General features: G+C 40.5%; 1 protein-coding gene across 7 annotated transcripts in view; it reads left to right on the top strand.

The window, feature by feature from the left end:
• The window catches only part of rims1a (regulating synaptic membrane exocytosis 1a), a 77,193-nt gene extending 52,647 nt beyond the window's left edge, over nucleotides 1-24,546 (top strand). For 3 of the 7 annotated variants that reach the window (XM_086121380.1, XM_086121376.1, XM_086121374.1), the window contains 15 exons: nucleotides 2,092-2,254; nucleotides 2,980-3,084; nucleotides 3,546-3,605; nucleotides 6,001-6,090; nucleotides 7,173-7,256; nucleotides 11,906-12,015; nucleotides 12,237-12,355; nucleotides 13,442-13,602; nucleotides 13,686-13,900; nucleotides 16,011-16,043; nucleotides 18,389-18,554; nucleotides 20,175-20,287; nucleotides 20,380-20,481; nucleotides 20,628-20,767; nucleotides 22,144-24,546. In XM_086121380.1, the coding sequence (XP_085977506.1) occupies nucleotides 2,092-2,254; nucleotides 2,980-3,084; nucleotides 3,546-3,605; nucleotides 6,001-6,090; nucleotides 7,173-7,256; nucleotides 11,906-12,015; nucleotides 12,237-12,355; nucleotides 13,442-13,602; nucleotides 13,686-13,900; nucleotides 16,011-16,043; nucleotides 18,389-18,554; nucleotides 20,175-20,287; nucleotides 20,380-20,481; nucleotides 20,628-20,767; nucleotides 22,144-22,362 (1,880 nt within the window). In that variant the 3' untranslated portion in view covers nucleotides 22,363-24,546. The remainder of the gene's footprint in view (nucleotides 1-2,091; nucleotides 2,255-2,979; nucleotides 3,085-3,545; nucleotides 3,606-6,000; nucleotides 6,091-7,172; nucleotides 7,257-11,905; nucleotides 12,016-12,236; nucleotides 12,356-13,441; nucleotides 13,603-13,685; nucleotides 13,901-16,010; nucleotides 16,044-18,388; nucleotides 18,555-20,174; nucleotides 20,288-20,379; nucleotides 20,482-20,627; nucleotides 20,768-22,143) is intronic. The other 4 variants (XM_086121375.1, XM_086121378.1, XM_086121377.1 and 1 more) reach the window with 4 other exon arrangements.
• Nucleotides 24,547-24,754: the final 208 nt, after the last annotated feature.

A 24,754-nucleotide genomic window follows, 5' to 3' on the forward strand; every position in this document is an offset into this window, starting at 1 on the left:
CAACAATGCTGGTATGAAATCTTGAAAATTCATTTTGCGAAGTATACTGTTGATGAAACTGGTAACTGCAGAGCATCCTATGAGAAGACAAAAGGCAATTGTCATTAGTTTTGTGTCGGTTTCAGTGTCTTCAAAGCTCGAAAAAAGCTTCTAAACAAAAGGCAACACTAAAAGATATGTGTGGATGCATTTTAATGGCAGCAGTTTGATCAGAACAGGGCACCATTTGTTCATTCAAACAAAATAAAAAGCATGGAAACGCAATCTATGCTTTTTGTGATGAAAACCATCATCCAGTCACCTTGCAACTTTTTTCGGAAAAGTTCCCCTTCTTTCTGAACACCTTAGATCAAGTCGTTCCCAGATGGGCTTGAGAAACAAACTGTTTTGTAAAACAAACCATCTGGTACGTCAGGGTAGATATAAATGGGAAGGAAAAATGGTAGACCCACTCAAAGAGAAACTAGTGGGCCATTGCAAGCTTTGAGGTATTGCACTGTTAGAAATGAAGCCAGGGACCTTGGGATCAAAACAAAGCCCAGCAAGGATGCACATATGCCTTCAAGGCTGATCACGCTCTTTATTTCTATTTTTATCTTTAGCTGATGTCCTGCTGCAACAACAAAGAATGATTTGTTTTATTATTTTAAAATACAGAATAATTCTTTAATGAATAAATAAATACATTATTCCCACTCTTCAGTTACATTAAATGTTTGCTCACTGCAATCCAATTTCCATATTTACTCCCCTCCAAAAGCATGGAGCATGGTTGATTTCTTTAGTTTTGCCGGAGGCTAGACGCATTAAATTTGTCATCAAGAGATGAACATGAGACAAGAGATCAAGAGTTCAGTTTTTATTTCCTGATCTCTTTTGGATCTGAGCCAGAATTGATTCATAACAAAAGCACATTTTGGTGAGAGTCTTGTAACTATTTCATTGCAAATACTTTCCTTGTGATAACTGCATCAAGACTCTGACCCGCTGATGTCACCTTTGCATTTTTCTTCATTCCGTGTGTTTTGGATCTTGAGGAAAGACCGCCCAGTCAAAAAGCATTTTTTGGACATAACTCTTAAATGGTCAAATGAAAAAAGGTAAGTCAAGTGGTTACCGAGCGTGCCTTCTTGTGCACCGCGACAACTTATTCGTACGCCACTGCTTAAACCGGTTCATAGCATGCCAGACGTGACCTAAAAGCTACTTGGCATTGTAAAACAAGGACTCTTGTACATCATCAAAGAAAATTTGAGAGCCTGTCCCAGAAGAAGCCATGCAAGCATATCGTTTTTTCACTCACAAAACTTCCCTTCCGTCACTTTGGTAAAGGCAAAGTGTCATCTCATCAGTCTTTAAAAAATATTTCCTTGCATTTTTTTTGATGGCTGGGGGGGGGTATCATCTCTGTAATTTTTGCCTAATTCCATCCTGGATGTTCCATTGTTCTTAACAGTTTGCCTCTTATCGTGTATGATTTGTACGGCTTCACAATCGCTTTTCTTACACAGACAGCTCTTTGGTTTTTTATAATTGCTCCAAAAGTGTTAAGTATTCACATGCAAAACACACATCTGAAACTGAGTGGACTACACACAATTTATTTCATGAAGAATCCGTTTCATAGAAAGTTCAAACGAAGTGAGGTTGTATAAAACACTTTTGCTTGCGTGAAAAGTGGATGCATTCAAACATAAGATACAAGCTCCTAAATTCAGACCTACATGTACCTGGAAATAAAATCCAAAATATTGATCTCTTGTCTCATATTTATCTTTTGATGGCCAACCCAAATGTACTGGGTCGACATAAAGGGATTAGCCCCACTGTTTTAATCCTTTCAGTGTAGATGGCATCGGAAAAGTGGCCCAGTGATTTTGATGGACTTATTATTTTACGTAAGTAACAGTCTACAACATTTCCAAATCAGGCTGGTATAATGTAATCCGTCCGTCCACAAGATTAGACATCCTGATCGTTTGCCTATAAACTCTGAAATAATGCTTGATTCACAGTTTGAAAGGTTCATTTACTTGTGAATGACTAGTTGGCGTGTATACATCTGCGTTTTACATGCACCATCACTGGCAGCAGAGGGACGTGGCAGGGAGCGACAACGGGAGCCCACGTCCACCCTGGAGGTGCCCGAGCGCCAGAGGACGACTTCGCATCATATACGTTCTCGCTCAGTATCCCCCCACCGCGAGGAGCAGGGATATATGCGTTCCCGGCCAGCCAATGTCCCTGCACAAAGGTGAGAAGTGACATGATTTGAAAATGACGTTTCATTGGAAGGGTCAAAGCTGTGTGATAGTGGGCTACATTATAACTTAGAAAGTGGTATCCAAAATGCCAATCGAAAATGTGTTTGCAAAACGTTCTTGCAACATTTTGCTCTTCGTGTAAGTACCAAGATCTTGATGTTAATACCTATAAATTCTTGGACTTTGAAAAAGTACTTTTCTTCTTTAGTACATCCTGAAAAATGCAGATTTTTTTTTGTTTGTTTTCAGCTGTGTTTTCATTTGGTGCCACATCTTCAATATGTAGGAAAAGGTGCACCGAAAAAAAAATGTTGTGTTGAATTTACTCCATTTGCTTGATGAAGTAGTTGTGTAAAAGAAAAGCATCTGAATCTAAATGCATACTGTCAGTAGTATCGTCGTCTACTTGTAAAGTGTATCCGGACACAAATGATCTCATTTCGTGCAACCACTTGACAAAATGAAATGAAGTAAATTCAACACACCGTCTTTTCTCAGTGTACATGACAGTGTGTGGGAGAGGAGGAATGTTGGAAACCATCAAACGGAGCCCATCTTCTAATGAAATGGCCAACTACTCCGGAACTCATTGTACTGCCAGTTCTGCTTTTGACAGTCTGAGCCAACTGAGCCCAGCCAAGAATTGTTTGCCATATTGCCTGACCACTACAGTGACATAGGTCATTTCCGTCTTTAATTAGATATTTATTTTCAGGAGTCTCGACGATGAGCTTTCACACTCCAGGCGTTCTCGGTCTCCGACCCGCTACTATGACTCTGCTAGAGGTCACCGCACGGATCCGGAATACCTGGATGACAGGTATTTCCCTTGAATCCTTGTATGTTCACTTATTGTCTAATTTGGATTTAGAGCAACACCGACAGCCTTGTAGTGTATGCTGGAAAGGGGCAAAACATTTGACTTTGTGGAGTGTGTGAATGCCATTGATGGTGAAACCTCATTTTATGAGTCAAGTAAAATGCTTGGGGTTTTTTTCTTTTTCTTTTTTTTTTTTGCACAATTGTGACGCAAATCTTTGCTTTTCATGGTTGGATTGGACCTTGAGCAGAGTTTGGTGCTGTAGCCTACTGATTACTTGTTTGAAAAAGGGTACATTGTAATTTGTGTGTTTTGGCACGCGAGCGTGTGTTCCTGTCTGCATTTGTGTTTGCGCATAGCGTCCTCTCGTTCCAATTCACTCTCTTTTCCCTTTTGCTCTACTGTTTTGGGGAATTGTTGTTGATTTCCTCATGTGTCATCCATCCCCATGGTTACCACAGTGAGGTCATCATGATCCACCAATCAATGCGAGGCAAAAGTGCTGAGTGCATCCACTTAAGGTAACTTGGTCACTCATGTCGTATTCCATGCTATGTGCTTCTGGGTGTGAATTTCTGGCTCAGAACTTGTACTTGCATCGTATTTCCGTGAAAGAGCCAATGGCAGATTTCAATGTTGTAAAACCCAGTGTCACCCAGCGCATTATCCTGTTGTGAGAAGAGATAAGTTAAAAAGACAATTGTCATAATTTTGAATGCATTATTCATCCAAAACAAACAAACAAACCAAAACATTCGTAAGGATTAACAGAGAGATTACATGTTACACATTGGTTATATTTTAAACAGCTGTCAGGAGAGCCAGTCATTACTAAAGCAATAATGTTTACTGCTAAATTGCACCAAAATGTGTTAATATTTTGGGGAAAAAAATCTGGAGAACAGTGGATCTCATTCAAGTAATTCGTTTGCAATTCTGCCTGTAAGCCACAAGAGGGCACTGCAGGCCAATGCATATCATTACCTTCAGTCGAGAGTGACTCAAATATTGTTTTATTACCGTCGTTTTCCTATTTACGCTTTTAAAAATATTTATGTTTTGACATGTTTCTATTGTATACTAGACAAACATTAGGAATCCTACAAACTCATTTTTTAGGCTACAATGTTAACCATTCTTCAGGACCTGGTTCACCAAAAGTTGTGGGGATAAGAAAAACAAACAAACATATTGTAGCACTGTGTTTTTAAAATATGAAAGTTGAAGTATTCCACAAAATTTGAGTCGTTGCCTCAACTTTTAGTCAAAGGGGTGCATGTAATCTCTCAGAGAACACTTTACCTCATTAATATTGAAACAAAATCCTTTACCAGGAAAAAAAAATGTTGATTGCATCTGGTCAGCAAGCTTACAGTATGACCTTGAAAAGCCCGGCTGCTAAAAAAAAATATATAATAATAAGAATAATAATCATATTTAATGGATATACAGTAACTGTACAATAACTGACAGAATTAAATCCTAAAAGCTGCAAAATGCAGTACATTTCTACCATGACATACTCAAATGCATAAAACAAGAGATAAAGTTTATTCTTCATTTGCCCCATGAAAATCTTTCTCTCTGTTGTCCAAACAGCCGCACGCAATTCATTGTTCTTCGCTTCTCCTGCAATCTCGTCCATTTTGCCGCTTTTGTTGCTGGCATGCACACTTACCGTAATTCAAGAGGTCGACTAGGCACGGTAAAACCCTCCCACGCAGGATGCCACTTTTATGCAAAAAATACAATAACCTGAGGAGTTAAGTAGAAGGTATGGTGAATATGCTTCAAACAAAACATAAAGTGTTTCAACGCATCCATAGCAGCGGTGTGGGATGTCACCTGACTTGACTCGTTGACATTTATAGGATTTGGGACTTGCTCTCCAAACCTGACTTTCAGATATGGCTTCCTCCTACCTCTCGTTCACTGCACACCGCACAGTACATTTCTCACAATGTTCCATCGTATTATGTTTGTTTTTTGTTACAATTAAGGTTTCTGTCATGCTTAAATATGTCATTTATGTCACAATTAAAATATGTATGTATATTTTTCCAATGTATCGTCGTAAACAACTTTGAATTCTACAATGTCATCATAGTGTGAGTCACAATTCAACCGCTTTTATAGACTCACTTATTTGGTATGCTGTACTGTACTTCTAGTCTACTACAGTGTTTATTGGAATGGCATTTTTGGGGGGAAATTTTTGGTTGGAGGTGAAGAAATATTTCTTATGAATGAGAAGAAGTCATTTTCCCAACCGGTCATTTTCGTCATTTCCCTTGAAGAAATGCCAACAACTAAATACAGCGATGACTCTGTATTGTACAATATTGTCAATTTGATTTCATACCTTCCCCTTGTTTGAAGCATATGGCCAACCTTTGTGGTGTTAAATTCATGATTTTCTCAAATAGTATTTTGTGCGTGTCGTAGTAAGTACGAAATACCAAATAGCCGCTGTTACTATGGTTGACGAAGGACATTTCAGTAACTTATTTCCAATTACCGGTAGATTCACTTCTGCTCTATCTTTATTTGCAATGCATACTGTTTTGGGAAATCTGCTATGATCAGTCACCAGTGTACCGTGCAAGCATGTCAAAAGCTAAGCTAAGCTCCATTCTGCAATCCCCGCCCTGATAATTATACCGTCATCACGCAGTGAGAATGGTAACTCAGGTAATTGCACCCTAAAGACGCATCCCGGCCACGTCATTGCGCCCTGCAGCCAGGCATGGCTTAGTTCTCAGACTTCTCATTTTGTGAATCCAACCAAACTTTCTTTTGAAGTAAGTTTTGTGTTTGTCCATTGTTTTTCTCTTTGTGGTTGACCTCTTGCCCTGTCTCTCCTCTCCATCCTCCTCTTCCTCCATTGGATGGCATGTTGTGCTGTGATGCCTCTAGTGATCTTCAGCCTTCTCTGGACAGGGTTAGGAGTGCTAGCACCAACTGTCTGACTCCAGATTATCATGTCCCCTCACCTGAATTGGAAAGGTACCATGCTCTGTATCCACCACCCTCCTCTTGCACTTTTTTCCCCACTTTTCAAAAATAATAGCATCATCCTCACAACGCCCCAAGGCACTCACTGTTGATCATTTTTTCTTTTTCACTTGTGTTCAAATTAACACATTCTAATGATTTTAGCAGTAACGTTTCATTGATCAATTACCGGTAAATTAAGAGTGACTGGTGAAAGACAATTGTTTTTTCGTTTTTTTGTTGTACACCTTAACCTCTAATTATTCTTCTGCTGTAATTCATTTCACCACTCACACATTCCTAATTCTCTATCCTATTTAAATGCTCTTAATCCAACAATTTGACCTTCAGTAATTTATGTCAAATACAGTCTTTCATCATTTCCGGAGAATTGTGTCTGCTTGGTGAGACCGAGTTGTGTCCTAAACAATTGCAGTTGTTTATGTCTGGTATCCACAGTTTAAGTCATAGCAATACAGTAGTGCCCGTAGTACAAAAGAGACATTTGTTTCCTGGTGGTGTTTTACTATAGTCAGTAAAATGCTAATATTCCTAGAACTGAAATGAAATAGAGCTGTAAATGAAATGCAATTTCGAAAAAGAAAACATTGAGGCGGTTTTGGCTGTACGCTGCAGGACAGTTTCTAAAGCAATGAGCAAATAAGGTATAGGATTCCCTCTGCTGCCCTCAAGTGGTAGAAAGTATAAACATATTTTATACCGCAGAGCTCTCTGACAGTGTCATAAGATGTGTTGGAATGTTGGGCCGGTAAGTCTGTACTGTTTACATATGACATAAAGATGTAAGACCTAGAAACATCAGTCCCTAGTTTTAGGTGATGTAGTGGTTTCATTTAGGTTTTGTACTTACTATATAATGTACATATGTCAATCATTTACCTTTCATCATAGGCATCTTTTTTTTTCCATTATGAGCATCAAACAAGACTTCGTGTCTATAATATGGATTTTTAAATACTAATGGTGTTGTACATTCATGTTATGTGACAGACTGTGTTGGACCTAAAAATATTAGTGGTTACGCAAAACCATTTTTTTTCAGCAAAGTTATTTTTGTCCTTGTGCACACATAGAAAATCATTGTCCCATTCATTGCCCCGGAGACGTCCTCCGAGCCCCAGGATTTTTATCCAACATGCTTCCCCTGAAGATGACAGGTACCCTTTTGTGGACCCATGACTTCTCTCTTAGCTCTCTTGAGCTCGACTTGTGACACCACTGAGTACCAACTTAAAACCTTTATGCAACTTAAGAAACACTTTCATATACAACAATTACTTCCATCAATTATTGCCTTTTGTTTTCTTTCAAACTACAATTTATGTTTTCACGTGTTTTTCATTCTTAATCCTTTGTAAACTTTTTATTCATTTTTTTAAAGATACTTTTGATCAACTCGAATATTGCCAATCTATTTTTTAAATTAAAAAAAGGAGTAGAACGTGATTTTATCTTGTGTGGAGTAAAGCACAGATATACTTGAATTGCGATTTTCATATCAATAGTATTTTTTAATTCATGTATTTTTTTGCTCTTCACGCCAGGGAATCCTCACCAGCGTGAAGTTGTGTTCATTTTGCTTTTACATTTACAATTCCTATGCCAGCGGTACTGACGTTAAATAGTGTCCTTTATTTGAACACATACAGGATAAAATCACAAACTATACTTTTCCTGCTAGCTTTCTTGTCCTAAATTCCTGGTACTCTGTGGTCACGACTTTGACACAGTGACTGTGTGGCATACAAAGTAGAATTTGTCAGAGTAACAATATACTGTACAGACAAATTCTACACAATTTGCCATCCACATTGTGTAAAGGTTTTGCGCTTGTGCATCTTGCCGCTCTCTTTTCCAAGAGTTGCACTGGTTTGTGTTTCTGGTTGTGGATGGTGTTGACATTGTTTTGTCTTGTTGGTTTCGTATTGTTTCCTCCCCTTATGAAGCTGTAGTTTGTGCTCGTTTTTAACTTGCGGTAGCTTGGACTGCTTTTAGTGTGAAATTGTGCGCAATTGTGTCAGCCTCTTGCATTGACGTAAAGTATTTGGGGTTTTTTTTGTTTTGTTTTGTTTTTTGTGGGGGTGGTGTACTGGGAATTGCATTTGCAGCTTCTATGTGCGCACATTCATTTTTTGCCCAAGACCAAGTTCTCAGCAATGGTTTCGAAGTTTCATTGGCAACAAGTTTTAATATGTGTATGTGTGTCATGACTGTCATCTATACTACTGTTTATTCTACTCTGTGGTGCCTGAAACTCCACTCAGTGAGGTACATTTTATTCAGGCATCTGCACAAGCACCCTCTCTCTCTCTCTCTCTCTCTCTCTCTCTCTTCTCGCTCTCTCTCTCTCACACACACACACGCACACACACACACACACACATATTTTTTGTGACAGAGTCCCTTTATAAATCACCCTGATGACACCATCTCGGGATGGGCGACACCAGGGCTCGGAGGGGCTATAGGCCTGTTAGAAATCTGTGTAGGTAGTTTATTTGATATTCTAAAATATCCATCCATCCATTTTCTAATCCGCCTGTCCTCAAGAGGATCGCGGGGGTTGCTGCAGCCTATCCCAGCTGTAGGTGGGGGACACCCTGAACTGGTTACCAGTCAATCACAGTATTCTACAATATATATGAATTATTTTCTGAACTCCCCCTATGTATCCGTCAAGCCCCTGCTTTAGCTCCAGGAGAGAAGAAATCCTGGCACTGTCCCTGCTCACATCATGTCACGAAAGGCGCTTTTCCATTTGCCCGGTTTCACACTGAGACAGTCTTGCTTGGCCCCGGAGGGTTGCATTTCCATTACACCTTTTGGAGCCTGAGCGCTTTCAAAGTAACTGATTTTCGGAACCATCTCAGAGGTGGTTCTAAAGCGCCGGCCACCTCGGGCCAACCGGTGCCGTGTCATCACTGTTTTCTGATTGACGAAAAGCAATGCAGCAAGGAACTTAAGACGAGCCGGCCATCTCAAGGTCGTAACAATACATTATATACCATCAACATAAAATTATTTTACAACAGCACTGATGCATGTGTACTAATTGATGCATTTTTGATGATTAAGAGAAAATATTTTCTCAAGCGCGTGCATTGCTTGCTTGCGGGGTCCCATTCACTTCAACGAGAGGTCTCCAGCAGCAGAGTAGAGTAGTAGTGCGCCAGAGTAAAGCCTCCGTCTTATGGGCTCCTGCAGCCTTTTGGTAAAGCAAATGCTCTTTCATTTACTCGAGCCACTGTAGTCGGACGGAACAAGCTGTAACTGTTTGATTCCGTGTTGCATTCCATATGACAAATCAACCCCAAACTTCCTCAGAATAATCTACTGTGTTGTTTTTGTGTTTATCATTGTTTAGTGTGGACATGTTTGTGTCCCTCTGTCAGCCAGCGGATGTGTAAAAGCAGTAATGATTTTGTCATTCAATTTCTCTATTGAATACCGTATTTTCCGCACTATAAGGCGCACCTAAAAGCATCCAGTTTTCTCAAAAGCCGACAGTGCACTTTATAATCCGATGCGCCTTTTGTATAAAGTTACAATCTATTTATATTCCCCATTGAGTTGTTTCCCTGTTCGTGTTCCCATGCCGTCTAGTGGTGATTATTAGCAGGAACCAATTGTAACCTAAAAGTGTTCTGACCGACTCTAATTGAAATGTGCATTCGCCACACACGACTTCGCCACAGTGTTTTTTCGTGCCATTTGCAGTTATGTTTAATGTCCGTGTTTGTGACCAGTTCTGCATGGCAACCGCAGCCACTATTGTAGGTTCTATTCAATGCGCCTTATAATCCAGTGTATTATATGAAAACAGTTTTAAAATAGGCCATTCATTGAAGGTGCGCCTTATAATCCGAAACGTCTTATTGTGCAGAAAATACGGTAATTTCAACTGTTTTATTCTTGCTTTGTTTTGAATGTACAGTGTGTGCTAAGTACTTTCAGAGCTAGACATTTCCACTTTCACCCACTTCCACCATCCATTTTATGTTTGTGTGCGTGTGTGTGTGTGTGTGTGTGTGTGTGTGTGTGTGTGTGTGTGTGTGTGTGTGTGTGTGTGTGTGTGTGTGTGTGTGTGTGTGTGTGTAAATCTTGTTGACAGAATCTGTTTCTGCTTAATTTGCTGACCAATCTACCCCTTGCTTCTCCTATGGCTTATATGTTTTTGCCACCTTTCCCTGATTGTTGTTTTAAGCAAAATGTAAATGTTTTTCAAACTAATGATATCTTTTTGGTTGTTTTATCGATTTGACTAAACTACAAACCCGAAACATAAATAAAAACAGAATACAAGGATGTGCAAATCATGTTCAACCTATATTAATGCGACAAATATCCATCTAGCCATCCATTTTCCTATCCGCTTATCCTCACAAGGGTCGCGGGGAGTGCTGGAGCCCATCCCAGCCGTCTTTGGGCAGTAGGCAGGGGACACCCTGAATCGGTTGCCGGCCAATCACAGGGCACACAGAGACGAACAACCACCCACGCCCACACTCACACATAGGGACAATTTTGAGTGTTCAATCAGCCTGCCATGCATGATTTTGGAATGTGGGAGGAAACCAGAGTACCCAGAGAAAGTACACGCAGGCCAGGGGAGAAGATGCAAACTCCACACAGGGAGGCCGGAGTTGATATTGAACCCGGTACCTCTGCACTGTGAGGTCGACGCGCTAACCACTGGATCACCGGGCCGCTGCACTACAAATATTTAATACTCAAATTGATACATGTAATCACAATATTTTTATGGCTGCAACATGTTCCAAAAATCCTGGGACAGTGTCATCTTTACTACGTTTGGGAACTGAGGACACTATTTGCTGAAGCTTTGTAGGTGGAATTACTTCCCATACTTGCATAATGCAGCACACATTTTTGGTGGGATACAGGTCTGGACTGCAGGCAGGCCAGTCTAGTACCCGCATTCTTTGACTGCAAAGCCACTCTGTTGTAACATGTGCAGAATGTGATTTGGCTTTGTCTAGCTGAAATAAGCAGGGCCATCCACAAAAAAGGCATTCCTTGGATGGCAGCATATGTTTCTCCAAAATCTGTGTGTACGTTTCAGCATTGATGGTGCTCACACAGCCCCATACCATCAGATGCTGACTTCTGAACTTTGCCTACATAACAGTCCAGATGGGTCTTTTCCTCTTTGGCCCGGAGGACACAATGTCCCCAATTTCCCAAAACAATTTGAAACGTGGACTCGTCAGACCACAGAACAATTTTGCACTTTGCATCAGTCAATCTTCGATGCGCTTGGGCCCAGAGAAGCCAGCGACATTTCTGAATCTTGTTGATAAATTGCGTTTGCTTTGAATAGTGGAGTTTCAAGTTGCACTTACAGATGTAGCACCAAACTGTATTTCCTGACATCGGTTTGTTCCCAGTTAGCCTGTTCACCTGTGGGACCTTCCAAACATATGCTTGCTGAGCATTACTCAACTTTCTCAGGTTTTTTTTTTTTTTTTTGCCACCTGTCCTACATTTTTTGGAACGTGTTGCATCCATAAAAAGTTCAATCAGTTTGAACATTCAATATCTTTGAATTAAGTCAATGAAATATATGTTGAACTTGATTCACAAATTATTGTAGTCTGTTTTTATTTATTTTTAACGCATCCCAACTTCATTGGATTTGGGTTTGAATTTCACTGAATGTCTTGAATTCCTTGCCATGAATAATTTGGATTTAATTTATTTTCTCTTGTGTGTTTTTTCTTCTCTCTTCTACTCAAATGATCAAATTCACTGTCTGTTCCCTATTTTCTTTGTTATGTAATAATAGGGGACACCTCCAAGGTGGTACACCTCTTTCCTCTTCAGTGACATCATCCTCATCTCGCAAAGTGAGGCAGCTCCCCCAGCTTCCCCCCAAGAGCAACAGTGTAGAACAAGGTAAACGTAAACAGGTTTATGCAATTCTCCTACATATGGTACATAGTTGATTTTTGACTACTTGTACTATTTTAAAGTACATCTGATCAGTTGTGTTTCTTGAAAACACCTCGGATAGCAAAACGTTTATGCTAAACCACGTAGCCATCTCCCAGAATACTAGATGTTAAAGCAGAAGTTCTTTCGATAAAATCTTTGTTTTATTTTCTGTTTTTGTCCAGCCCTGGTAGCAGAGGAGCGCGTCCGTCAACTCCAAATGAGAGTTCATTCAAACCGGATGTCAGCTGCAAGTAACTCCAGCAAGCAGGACCTGGATAGAGCACTCAAGAACAAAAGAGAGGTTGGTTTCAGGTCGTCTTTTACTTTGGGAGTTCCGAAATAAGTCGCCAAAAATCTCATTATTGAGTGACACAGAACCATATGTTGCACAGACCGATTTGAAAACACATCTTAGTAATGTCGCATAATAGTGAATCAGACTCATAAGAAAATGAGTGTGTGTGCGTGTGTGTGTGTGTGTGTATCTCTCTCTCTCTCTCTCTCTCTCTCTCTCTCTCTCTCTCTCTATATATATATATATATATATATATATATATATATATATACAGTATATATACACCATACGTTCCACACGTTAGCTGAATTTGGTCGTAAGTCGTTATAGGGCATTCTTTAGAAGGGCACATATATTTAAGGCATATAAGTAACTTATATGGGTTTGTACTGCGTTTAAATAACACTAAATAGGAACAAAACACGACGGTTTTTAAAAATGTGTAACACTGGAAGAAAAAAAGAAAAGAGAGAGAGTCACAGCATGGGTAGAGGGTCATCACATCGTTGTCGTCATCGTCACTAACATGTTAGGGAGATTCTTCATCTTCTTCTTCTTCCTCCTGCTGCTCTCCAATAAAGGAAAAAGTAGAGGGTTGAGTGAGGTGCAGCTTCTTCAGAGGCAGAGGGGATCGGCCGAACGAACCGATCCAAGGACGATTGGACGGTTTCCGTTTTTTGTTTTTTTTTCCTTATCGTAAATGATGCAGTAACACAGTATTGCCTCCTTAATTTGGTTTGCAACCTTCGTACAGCGCTAAACATTTAGTTCCTGTTGCTCGAAAATTGCAAGGGCTTTGTCCAAAAAAAAAAAAAAAAAAAAACTCCTCGGCCAACAATTTCGTCTCAAACTTCTTCATGGGCATAGTTGTATCGTTTTCCTCCTCTTCCTTGACACATTTTTGCACCTCCAACTCCACGAGGTCTCTATTCGTCAGCTCCTCTCCATAAGAACCCAGCAGTTCCTCCAAATCCTCCTCAATCATTACCCCCCCTCACATTTACAATTTTGGTTATGAAGCAATTATCGTGTGAATGTCACTCATGTGAACTACGACACTATCATCATTTATATGATGCATGTTTCCCGCAGCTCTTCAAGGACCACAAGACGAGCAGTGAGAATGCTTCCCATAAGTCCTCAGACAGTGATGTCAGCGATGTATCAGCCATCTCTCGAACCAGCAGTGCCTCTCGGATTAGTAGCACCAGCTACATGTCCATCCAGTCAGAGAGACCCAGAGGACGCTTCAGGTACAGACATTATACGCACTACTGTTTTCAAGCATGTTCATTTTCCAATGATGTGAGTGATTTTTGTCAAAATCAATGATCAGTCGAGCCATGCGTGCGACGGGCCGCCACATTCTGAAGAGTACCAGTGTGAGTGGCGAGATCTATGGTATGGAGCATGCAGATGGCAGCCAATCAGACACCGCCCTCGGGAGCTTGGGAAGTGGGATCAAAAAGCGTCGCTCAAGCCTCAGCCAGCGTGTTGTTGCCATCCTACCATCAAGACGCAGTCGGAGTACCTCGCAGCTCAGCCAGACAGGTCAGAGACCACCCCCAAAAAAAAAAAAAAAAAAATCATGTAGGATCCTCCTCTGTAAAGAAAAAAAATGGTGGCAAGAAAAAGAAACATCACCATGGCATTTTACATACTAGAGAAGAGCAATGTACTAAATATTATGAAGAATGCATATAAATGCTTTTATTAGAATATGTTTCATCTATTCTCAGGGTGCACCAATCAATCGGCTGGGACTGGGCTCTGTGCCAGTTTTGTAAAGTTTTCTCCCTCCATATAGGTGTGAAAAAGTCAGCCACTGCCCTCTACTGTGCGATAAATACTGTAATTGCCTTTTCATTTTTATTCAGAGAACTACTTCATGTGCAGCTAAAACAGGGGTTTCCAAATCCGGCCCTCGTGGGCCGCTGTCCTGCGTGTTTTATATGTCACCCTACTCGAATACACCTGATTCAAATGATCAGGATCATTGTCAGCCTTCTTCAGAGCTTGCTTGATGAGACATACAAAAGGACAGCAGCACTCGAGGACCGGAGCTGGACATGCCTGAGTTTGTTTTGTTTCACAGGTATTGTTCATTATTTTACAATTAAACAAGATTGGAGCATTGAAGGTGTATGCTGTTCGTTATGGAAAAAGAAAATGGGCAAAATTCGGTCAGGGATCGGTGATTGGACAGAAAGTTGTGATTGGAGCACCGCGAATATGTTCATATATATTTACACTATAAAAATTTTATTATTTCTCTGTTTCATTATACTGAAATTTATTTCAAATATTTAGACTCACTCATTTCGTTAAATAAGTACATTGAGCTTGGGAAGATGTTGGAACCACAGTCATTATCTTTTGTTCAGTATTGAAACCTTGTCTCTCGTTGAGGCCCTTGCTCGGTGCAACTTTGATGGGCATGGCTGGTACTGCTGACATGCCCATCGTAGTCTAATCAATGTTTTTGGTGCAGTAAACAATAACACTAAAAGGTGTAATACCAACCTTTTCGATGCGGTGTTGGGTAACACGAGCAAGATGGCATTTTCTGTAATTCCTGTAAAGTGGTTTTGGGGACATGAGGATTCCGCCTCTCAGCGACAATAAACAATAACTTTCCCAGTAAAGCAAAAATGTTCATTTAACTTACTATCTTTATATTAATTTGGGACACTGTGTTTTGTTATCAGTATATGCATTCCTTTACGGATTCTTCAAGTCGAGATGAGAATAGTACAGATAATCAAATCCGCAAACAAACAACAATACATTTAATAATGAACACTTATTCCATCCATCCATCCATTTATACATGTTCTTGTACATTTGTGGTTCACAATTTTGAAAACTTGAAATCTATTCCGAGCGGCACAGTAGTGGGCTAGTTAGCACGTCTGCCTCACAGCTGAGATGCAGGGTCTTCCTGTGTGAAGTTTGCATTTTCTTTCCATGCCTGCGTGGGTTTTCTCCGGATACTCCGGTTCCCTCCCGCATTCCAAACAAATGCATGGCAGGTTAATGGAACACTCTAAATTGTCCCGAGGTGTGATTGTGAGCGCGGATGGTTTTTCGTCTCTGTGTGCCCTGCGATTGGCTGACAACCAGTTCAGGGTGTCCCCCGCCTATTACCCAAAGACAGCTGGGATCAGCTCCTGCATCCTTGTGAGGATAAAGCGGATCAGAAAATGGATGGATGGATGGATGGATGGAGGGATGAAATCTATTCCAGCGGACTTTTAGCAAAAGGCAAACTGCACTATGGTTTGCTCACCAGTCAACCACAGGGCACAGACAAACATTCAAATGTAAAAATAAAATGTCCATGCTGTCCAAAAATATAGGCAGTGTGTATAGTGCTGCTCCATCAGTGACACTACTGGATACGACTTCAAATATATCATTGGTGTACAAAGTGTTCAATATCTGCTTTAAGGTGCGTTAATAGAACACCTCAGCAACGACCACTGCGTTTCACATGCTCAATGACATGGCCTTTATTCTGTTACAGTCGTGTGCAGTTACAATTCATGTGCTGTATCTTCACAGTACGAGACTATATGTCAGACATGCTAATGCCTTAATCTGTCTTTCCAGTACTTTGGTGTTAGTTGTTGTTTATTGGTTGTGTTATGTGTTATTTCAGAAGCGGCTGGTAAGGCGGTGGACAGGCAGAAAGGTAAAGAAATGAGAAAGACAGTGTAGAATGGACAGAAAGTTACAACATGAAAAATAGAGTCATGCTTCAAATCAGATTGAAGACTCATATTATTTTTATTTCGTTGAAACACCATTGAGGCCCACAGTATAACAAAATGATGAAGCATCTGGCTCAGCTATTACAACAGAGAAAAATACTGCTTAAAAAGTTGACCGACTATAATGTTGCAACTTTCAGCTTGTCATATTAGAGATTGCCACATAGAATTACTGGCATGATTTGTTTGGGGCAGTTTTTTTTTTTTTAAGGCTAGATTAACATACTGCACCACCCACCCATTTTTTCTGGGTTTCGGACCTGCAGTGGCTGGGTATCAGGGCACTGGCCCGCCCAATGTGCACAAAAAAACAACAGCATGTTCCAGTACGCAATCGGTGCTTTGAGTTAAATGTTTTTCTTTTTTAATACATTGTGCACATATATAATACAGACAGAAATTGACAGCAAGAGATGGCATGAAGTTCACCAGAGCTGAATTTGGTCATTACTCCCAGCCCTTCTTGACCTCTGTCTTTCAGCACGCTTCCTTACTCCATCCTCTTCAACAACATTATTTGGGGCATTCCAAGAAGCCGGGAAGTCGGAAATATCCAACCTATGATAAGGAAACGCACTAAAATATTACACTGTATAAAGTGACGCTAAGCGTTTGATTAATTTCTTTGACTGGTAAATCAATCAATTATTACGTATTTAGATTATTATTTATCACCATGTTTTTTGTTGATTTGAGTGATACACTTTGATGGCACAACGTGGGATATTTCCAACTTCCCAGAAGTCCTAAATGCAGCAAAAGGTGGTTCAGTTCTGGAAGAAGCCGATAAAACTGATGTTTGGTTGCAATATGGTTTGGATTTCTAAATTTATTTTCCATTGTCTTGTAGGGCTGGACGGTTATGGAAAATATTGTAATTGCGATTTTTTTTCCACAAAATTGCAATTTGTGATTTTATTTTTTTCATTGAGGTCCTTTCCTAATGTATTTCAGAACAATTCATCTTAACTAGGACAAACAAAATCAGATCTATTATACACTTTAGGATATGGATAAAGGCAGACAAAGCATTAATTGATATGAAAGTTTCCTGCGATTATGTATATAGTGGAAGCTTACTTAATACTTTGACGTGCAATTTGGTAAGCCTTCACAATGACAACATAATTCTGCCGTAAAAGTGTGGTGTGAACAAGTATTTACTCGACTCTGAATGAGTCAGGTATGGAAGAGTGGATCTGCCATCGTGGAATAAAAACATTTTGACTGTCAAATATGTTCAAACGTACTTTGGACTTCGGAGTACGTTCGGACATATTTTAGTCCTTTAAAACGTACTTGCAAGTACGTTCAAATGTACATGCAAGTCTCTTAATATCTGAGCACTTCACAACTCTATCGTCTCAACATCAGAGACGTGTAAATGGAAGTGAACCGTTTTCTAGTACAGGGGCGGCACATAAAAAAAAAAAAAGAAGACATTTAAAACACATGGGCGATACACATTTGACAGTCTTCGGACATTCATTTCCCCACACACACAACCTCCGACATGGCGGAAGCCAAAACATGACAAAATACACAACATGCATTCACGGTGAGAGTTTTTTGTTTCACACATAGGGATTTTTTTTTTTAAACTTGCGAGGCGAAAAAGTTGAAGCATGTTCTGGATATTCGCATTAATGTCTCATGGGATGGAAACCAACTGAATGCTAGCCCCCTCAACACCTCCCCCTCCGCTTCTCAGTACAGTAATGACCCATCAAATCGAAGTCTGCGATTACAAAATCATGTTTTATCGCGATTATATTATGAATGCAATTAATCGTTCGGCCATAATTGTCTCTAAACAATTACCTGAATGTCTGGATCAATCAAAACTGATGGCTTTTGGAAAGGTCTGAACCAATCATTTTTGGATGCACAATGCTAATTGCATGATTTCCTTTTCTCTTTGTCACCTTTCAAAAATGATCATCACTGTATGCTGTGGTAATAGGGACTATTACCACTTGCAGTCGTGACCCCGCCATGTAAAATTTTATTTTTCAAAGTTTCAAGATGTGCAAATTGGTAGAGATTGTATCTTATCACATGGAGGATTTGTTGGCCTGCGATGTTTTGCTTAACCTGTTATCAAGCTTGTCAGGCCTACCTTCAAATTAACATGATAACCAGAAACTTAGAAACTCTAGACACATGTACGTCTATTAGACTGTAAGAATGAGATAACACGTTACGCACTTAGAACAACACATGCAAATATTGAGAAAGCTAAAGGCATTTTTCTTTTTTACTGCAGAGGCGCCAGCAGGTAAGAAGGTGGCTAAGGCTGGCAGCAGCAGTATCCAAAGGAGCGTCGAGACGGGCATGGCAGTGGAGTACCCTCGAGGAGGCTCAGCTATGAACCGTCAGGCCAGTCGAGAATCCACTGATGGCAGCATGAACAGCTACAGCTCTGAGGGAAAGTAAGTACAGTTGCAAGAAAACCAAATTGAATCCTATGGAATTAATGCATAAATTGGTCATACAGCGCGATCTGATCATTATCTTAAGTCACAACAACAGTCTGCTTAAACTAATGATATTTCCACTCCCAACTCAAGTCTAGCGCAAAGTGCAGGCTGTGTGAATGGGTGGAGATTTCATTCTTTTGTTTTTTTTGCTTGACTTCACATGGGCGGCACTAGGCATAAAGGGGCGCTTGCGCCGTTGTGGGATGAAAGTAGCCTTTTACCAGCCAATTGTAGCGCCATCCCTCATTTGCATTAAAATTAGTGCGGACGGATTGCAGTGTGCTCGAGTATGCCGTGCTTTATTCAACTTCCATATCCGTATCCGGATCCCTCGTCATACCCTGGGCGATGGTAGAATCCAGGGTTGGGTTTTTTTCTGCTTTGGTCCACTAAATCCATCTGCATTGTATCGTAACAGGTAGCTAGCGCAAAGATAACCGGTCGTCTCCCGGCCAAGCGGCCTTCATATGTTGCTGTGACGGCATGAGAGGCCAGCAGTGAATTAACAGGGGCGAGGATACTCTGCTCAGTTGGGCTTTATTGATTGACTGCTTAAACGGTTCAATTTAATGTTCATTAGCAAGCAAATATTCCCATTACATGCAAACGCTTCTCTGCTTTGCTCTCGGATGTAGCTTGTTTTGACGTATGTGCAGCCCTCATGTACACACATCACGTTATACATCAGTGTTGCCACCCAGATATTCCTCTGTGACAATACATGGGACAATAAGTTGTGACCCGTTCTGACTCAGATCAAAAAATTTGGATTTGGCATTCGTTTTTAACAGCCCTTTCGCATCTCAGTTCAAGTCACCACCATGACGTGATTGATGTTCTTTCAGACGTTAAATCGATGTACGCGCCTCACATGCCTTCCTTTTTTTTTTTTTAGCTGTGGCAACTGCATATTGTTTATCTTTCACTGTTACAAGAGGGCGTTTGTGAAATTCGCTGATGACTGGTGGGAGTATTTAAGGCTACTTTTCAGTTCATGTTTGAGGGAGTCTTTTCAGGTAGATGTGTATTTCTTGCATTTGAGCATACCGGTAGACCAGGATATTTTGCAAGTGACCGTGCTACCGGCCTCATTTTTAGTAAAAATATTTCTACTCTCAAGAGGCACTGCTGCTAGTTTAATGCGCTGATTGACTGCCTGTTGATTTCAACGAGGTGTCCGTGTTGTTAACGCCAAAACAGGTGATTGGCGATGAATCAACTTCAAGTTATAACCGTCGTGACAAGAGTGGCAAAGTCAATGCTAGGCGCTTCAACCCCTATCATACACTGGAACAGCAATGATGCCATGATGACATCACAATATTTTCAAATTAAAGGACGATGTTAAACAATATGATCTAGTTCCAATATTGACATCGGCTCCAATAAATCATGAACTACAAACACACAAAAGTGAAACATGATCTGAAGAAAACCATGACCGGTGTTCTGCTCACAATCATCATCTCAGCAGGAGTGAGCTAATGCATTGTGTGCATGTGTGTGTGTGTGTGTGTGTGTGTGTGTGTGTCTGTCTGTATTTTTGTATGTATGTATGTATGTGTGTATCAGTCTTATCTTCTCAGGAATGAGGTTGGGGGCTGACAGCCAGTTCAGTGACTTCCTAGATGGTTTAGGACCCGGTCAGCTGGTTGGCCGGCAAACACTGGCAACACCTGCGATGGGTGAGCGTTACTCCGGGCATTTTACTACTGTCACCAACAGGCCTTTTTCTTTGTATTGTTTTGTTTTCGATGTTCATTTCCCACATGTGCAGGTGATGTTCAAATTGGTTTGATGGACAAGAAAGGACAGTTGGAGGTGGAGGTGATCAGGGCACGAGGCCTTACCCCCAAACCAGGCTCCAAATCCCTCCCAGGTTACCAACATTTCTGTCGTCTCTTCATCCTCATGGCATTGCCCTCTTCTTTAACTACTTCCCCATATTCGCAGTTGCTTTTTCCATTCCATCATCCCGTTCTGCCTATTTTTGTAATCCGTCTAACTCCGTTGCCGTATCAACAGCCCCCTACGTCAAGGTGTATCTGCTGGATAGTGGAGCTTGTAAAGCCAAAAAGAAAACTAAGATTGCACGAAAGACCCTGGAGCCTCTCTACCAGCAGCATCTGCTATTTGATGAGAGTCCACAGGGCAAGGTGCTTCAGGTAAAATCGCCTGAGTATGCGTGTGTGTGCGCGAGCGTGCACGTGTGGGGGTGCACGCGTGTGAATGTGTATGTTACTGACTGAACCATCAAAAATAGCTTCTCATTGCAAATGTATAAATCAGAATGTCTTGACCATATGTAAATGACATTATTCATTATTTACAGAATGAAGATTTTTTTTAATCATTTCTTCTTTGTTTGTGTTTTTGGGTTGTTGTTTTTTTTTTTTGTCTGCTTGCAAGCATCACTCGATTTTCTGTTGGACTAAGTACTGTGGTTTGTGTTTTTTGTTTTATGTTGTCCCCTGTGTGACTCGCCAGCATTGCCCCGCTCTCTCCTCAACTCATTACATGCCCTTGTGTGCCACCGCCTCTTTGTAATTTGTCTATTTCAGGGACATTCGCATAAAAATAGTCCAGGAAATTTCTTCAAATCAAATTACAGAAAAAAAGATCATTCAAAGCACATATTACATTTTGGTCCCCAATTTTTTTTTTCTTTGTCAGTAGTATCTTCGTCTGTTTCTTGTAATCAGCTGAAATATGATTTCAGAAAAACTTCCAAATTCTTATTCTGACATTTTATTATTGATTGTCACAATGAAATATAAGGACTCAAAAGCATTTATTGAATTAAAGTCTAGCACTGAAAAATATTCTTGTTAAAAATGTGGGTTATCCGTTGTTGTTTTGTCTCACCCTTTTTTTGTGCTGTGGTTGTGACTGTGAGCGCCTGATTCTTGCCCTTGTTCTGCTTTAGTTTGTTTAATTATGTTGTAATAATAGTGGTACCTTGACTTAGGAGTGCCGACAACTTCAGATATCTTTTTTTGGGGCGGAGGGGGTTGTAAATTAGCCCTCAGTATGGCTCCCAAGAAAGCGAAAAGTGTAAGTGATTGTGCTATTTGAAGCCCTGGTAAATGCCGCTCTTGGTGATGGATGTACTTTCACTGGCAGGGTTACAAGCAGGGTTACAAGCGTGTTGCCCGTTTTTTTATTGTGTGTTTCCCATATTCTTATTCACCTGTTTCTTGTGAAGAACAGTAAACAGTTTGTTTCGCAGTCCAGGGGTCCCCCTTGTCAAATTCCATTCCTTCCACTGTGGAAATGCTGTGCTCACATCGATCACTGCTGGTGCACATAATAGGAGTACTGTCAAGCAAGCCAACTCATTTTTGGAATTCATTTAGGTTACTTACATGAACACATAAACGGATCAATGTGTGTGCAAGCCAATGTTATGGCCACGGAATGAATTGAACTCTTAAGTCAGGACACCACTGCTTATGGTAATTTGGAAATCATGTTTTCGTATTTGTGTGCTTTTTGCCTCCACCAAACCACACTGTGGTGACTCCGCTCTTCTCTCCTCCAGGTGATAGTGTGGGGGGACTATGGACGATTGGACCACAAATGTTTTATGGGTGTAGCACAGATCTTATTGGAAGATTTGGACCTATCAAGCACGGTGATTGGATGGTACAAACTTTTTCCACCCTCCTCGTTGGTAGACCCCACTCTAGCTCCACTCACACGACTGGCGTCTCAGACATCATTGGAGAGCTCAGGACCACCCCCAGGTGTTCGGTCCTAGTGACCGCGATGGCGTCGAGCGTCAATAGAGGAACATAACTATTGGACCACAATTGAGCAGAGCGGGGCAACAGGACAAGAAGACCTTGGTCTACCAATAAGAAGCCAGACGGAGAGTCAGGGAATAAAAGTTACTAGAGAGCAGGTGGAACAGAACTAGCTAATCAAAGCTTAGTTGGAGTCTGACAATCATTTCTCACACCTTTACTTCTTTATCTACTTCTACTTGAGCCTTTTCTTTGCAAAAGTTTGCCTTCATTTGTTCCTCCAAGATGGAGATTTTCTTTCCGCTTTATCAATTCTCTTTTGTGTGACTTTATTTTTGTTCACCCGATCAAAGTCCTTCACTAGCCGGGAGTGCTATCAACAGTCTGAGGGAGTTGGTCAAAGTTCACACTGACACACCTTCATACGGGTGAATGGCTGCATGAGACGTCCATTGGCGTTGAAACAGTGGAAGTGTAGCTGAGCACGAGGGGCTGCTGTTTGGCATTGTGTAGAACAATTTTTAAGTTAAAGCAGCCTGTACACACACACACGCGCACACAAACAGTCATCCTTTGCCCTGTGAGCACAAGTAAAGCTTGTATTATTATTTATTTTTTGATAGAGGCAAAACGGTTTTGTTCTTTGAACAAAAGAAAAAGAGGCCAAATTTATTATGTGCTTTGTATATTTTATTTTGATTGTGTGTCTTTGTTTCTAAATTTCAGAATGATACCATATGGTACAAACTGTATTCTTATTATATATAATTAAAAAATTTGGGGGGGGGGGGGGTTGTTTTGTTTTGGAGCAATGCTTTGCTTTTGAGCAAAAGCCACGATCAGGTGACATTTGTCCGAACAACCTAACCCCAAAACCTGCGAGCCCTGTCTTCCCCTCCTTCGATTTCCCCTCTAAAGGGAGCATGATCTCGGGATGTGCCCTATCCTCACGCCCAGCTGCATGCATGGTCATTTTCTTATTTTAATTTCATTTCGGTTTTAGTTTCTCATTGTCTTTTTCTTTTTTTTTTTTTTCAGTAAAGTCAATACACGAGAAACTAACAAACAATTCTTTAAAAAAAAGTTATACCAAAAACAAACAAACAAAACAACAACAAAAAAGATAAGATGTGTGTTAGAACCACAGGATTTTAGGCCAGCTTGTATGTTGCATGTTCTTGTACAGTTTGCTTGTACTGAATATGAATACAAACCGAGAGAAGCCAAGCCATTCCCCACTTCAATAACAGGAGCGGACCAATGAGGGAGGATCGACTCCACCCAGGCCACAGCTTCCACTCTGGGTTGAAATACTGTGTCCATATCAGGAATTCTCCACAGTAAAAGCTCATTGTTTCCGTTTTTCTTTTAAGCCCTTTGAACAACAGTGCTGTTCTGTAGTACGGAGCATACCTGGTGATGATGAGGATGTAACTGTCTTGTCAGTTTGTCGGGCTCCAGACCAATAGAGAATGTGTGGAAAACAGCTACATATATATTAAGTACTTTTAAGAGTTTGAGAGAAATTATAAAGATAGAGATATATCTGAATATAGAAAAAAGAAGTGTATTTGCCTGTCTCCAAAACACACATGCACACCTTGTACATAGAAAATAGTGAGAAATTATTAACAAGAGAAATGTCAGTGACAACGCGAACATTCCTGATTTTTTTTCCTTTGTTTTGTTTTGTTTTGTTTTGTTTTTTTGAGAGAGGAATGTGCACCCTTTGTTGAACTCAAGCTGCTGAGCGGCACTGAGCCACAGGGGGGTGCGCTTAAAGGCCTTTCTTTATCCACTCTCCAAGTTGTTAAAGCTAAAGTGTAGAAATGGTTGACACGTTGTTTTTCCTTTCGAGAACTCCCCTCCTCCTGTTGATTGCTATAGGTTGGGACTGGACTTCTAAAGCCAATGAAGAATCTGATTTTACAGACCTATGTTGCAAAACGTTTGTGTTGAAAATCTTGGCAGTGTGGCCGCCTGCCCTTTCCTTTGTCAGTATTATTATTTTTGAATACTGATTGTTTACAACCCATGACTCCCCAAACCCAGATGATGATGCTAGATGAAAGATGAAGAAGTATTCACTGCAACAGTTCTTGTTTGTATAACAGATGTGGCTCTACTGATGTGTATGTTTTATATTCAAGAGTTCATTTTTATTATTTACAAATAAAAGACTGCGGAAGAAGATACTAGCTCTTTCCAAGGAAGAGGTCTCATTCTTACGGTGAAGCGGCTGCTGTTATCACAGGGACATGTGTAATGGGTAAAGGTGCTACAATGCTAAGAAAGATATTTGTGGATGACTAAAAAAAGTACAATTTCCTTTCAGATCTCTCTTGGAACCACTCAAAGAAGTCAAAGAAGCAATACTTATTATATTTAACGTGGGGTTTTTTCTCA

The sequence above is a fragment of the Hippocampus guttulatus genome, chromosome 10, assembly GCF_054856545.1.
Source record: "Hippocampus guttulatus isolate MCC_2025c chromosome 10, RoL_Hgut_1.0, whole genome shotgun sequence".
In the NCBI taxonomy this organism is placed as follows: domain Eukaryota; kingdom Metazoa; phylum Chordata; class Actinopteri; order Syngnathiformes; family Syngnathidae; genus Hippocampus; species Hippocampus guttulatus.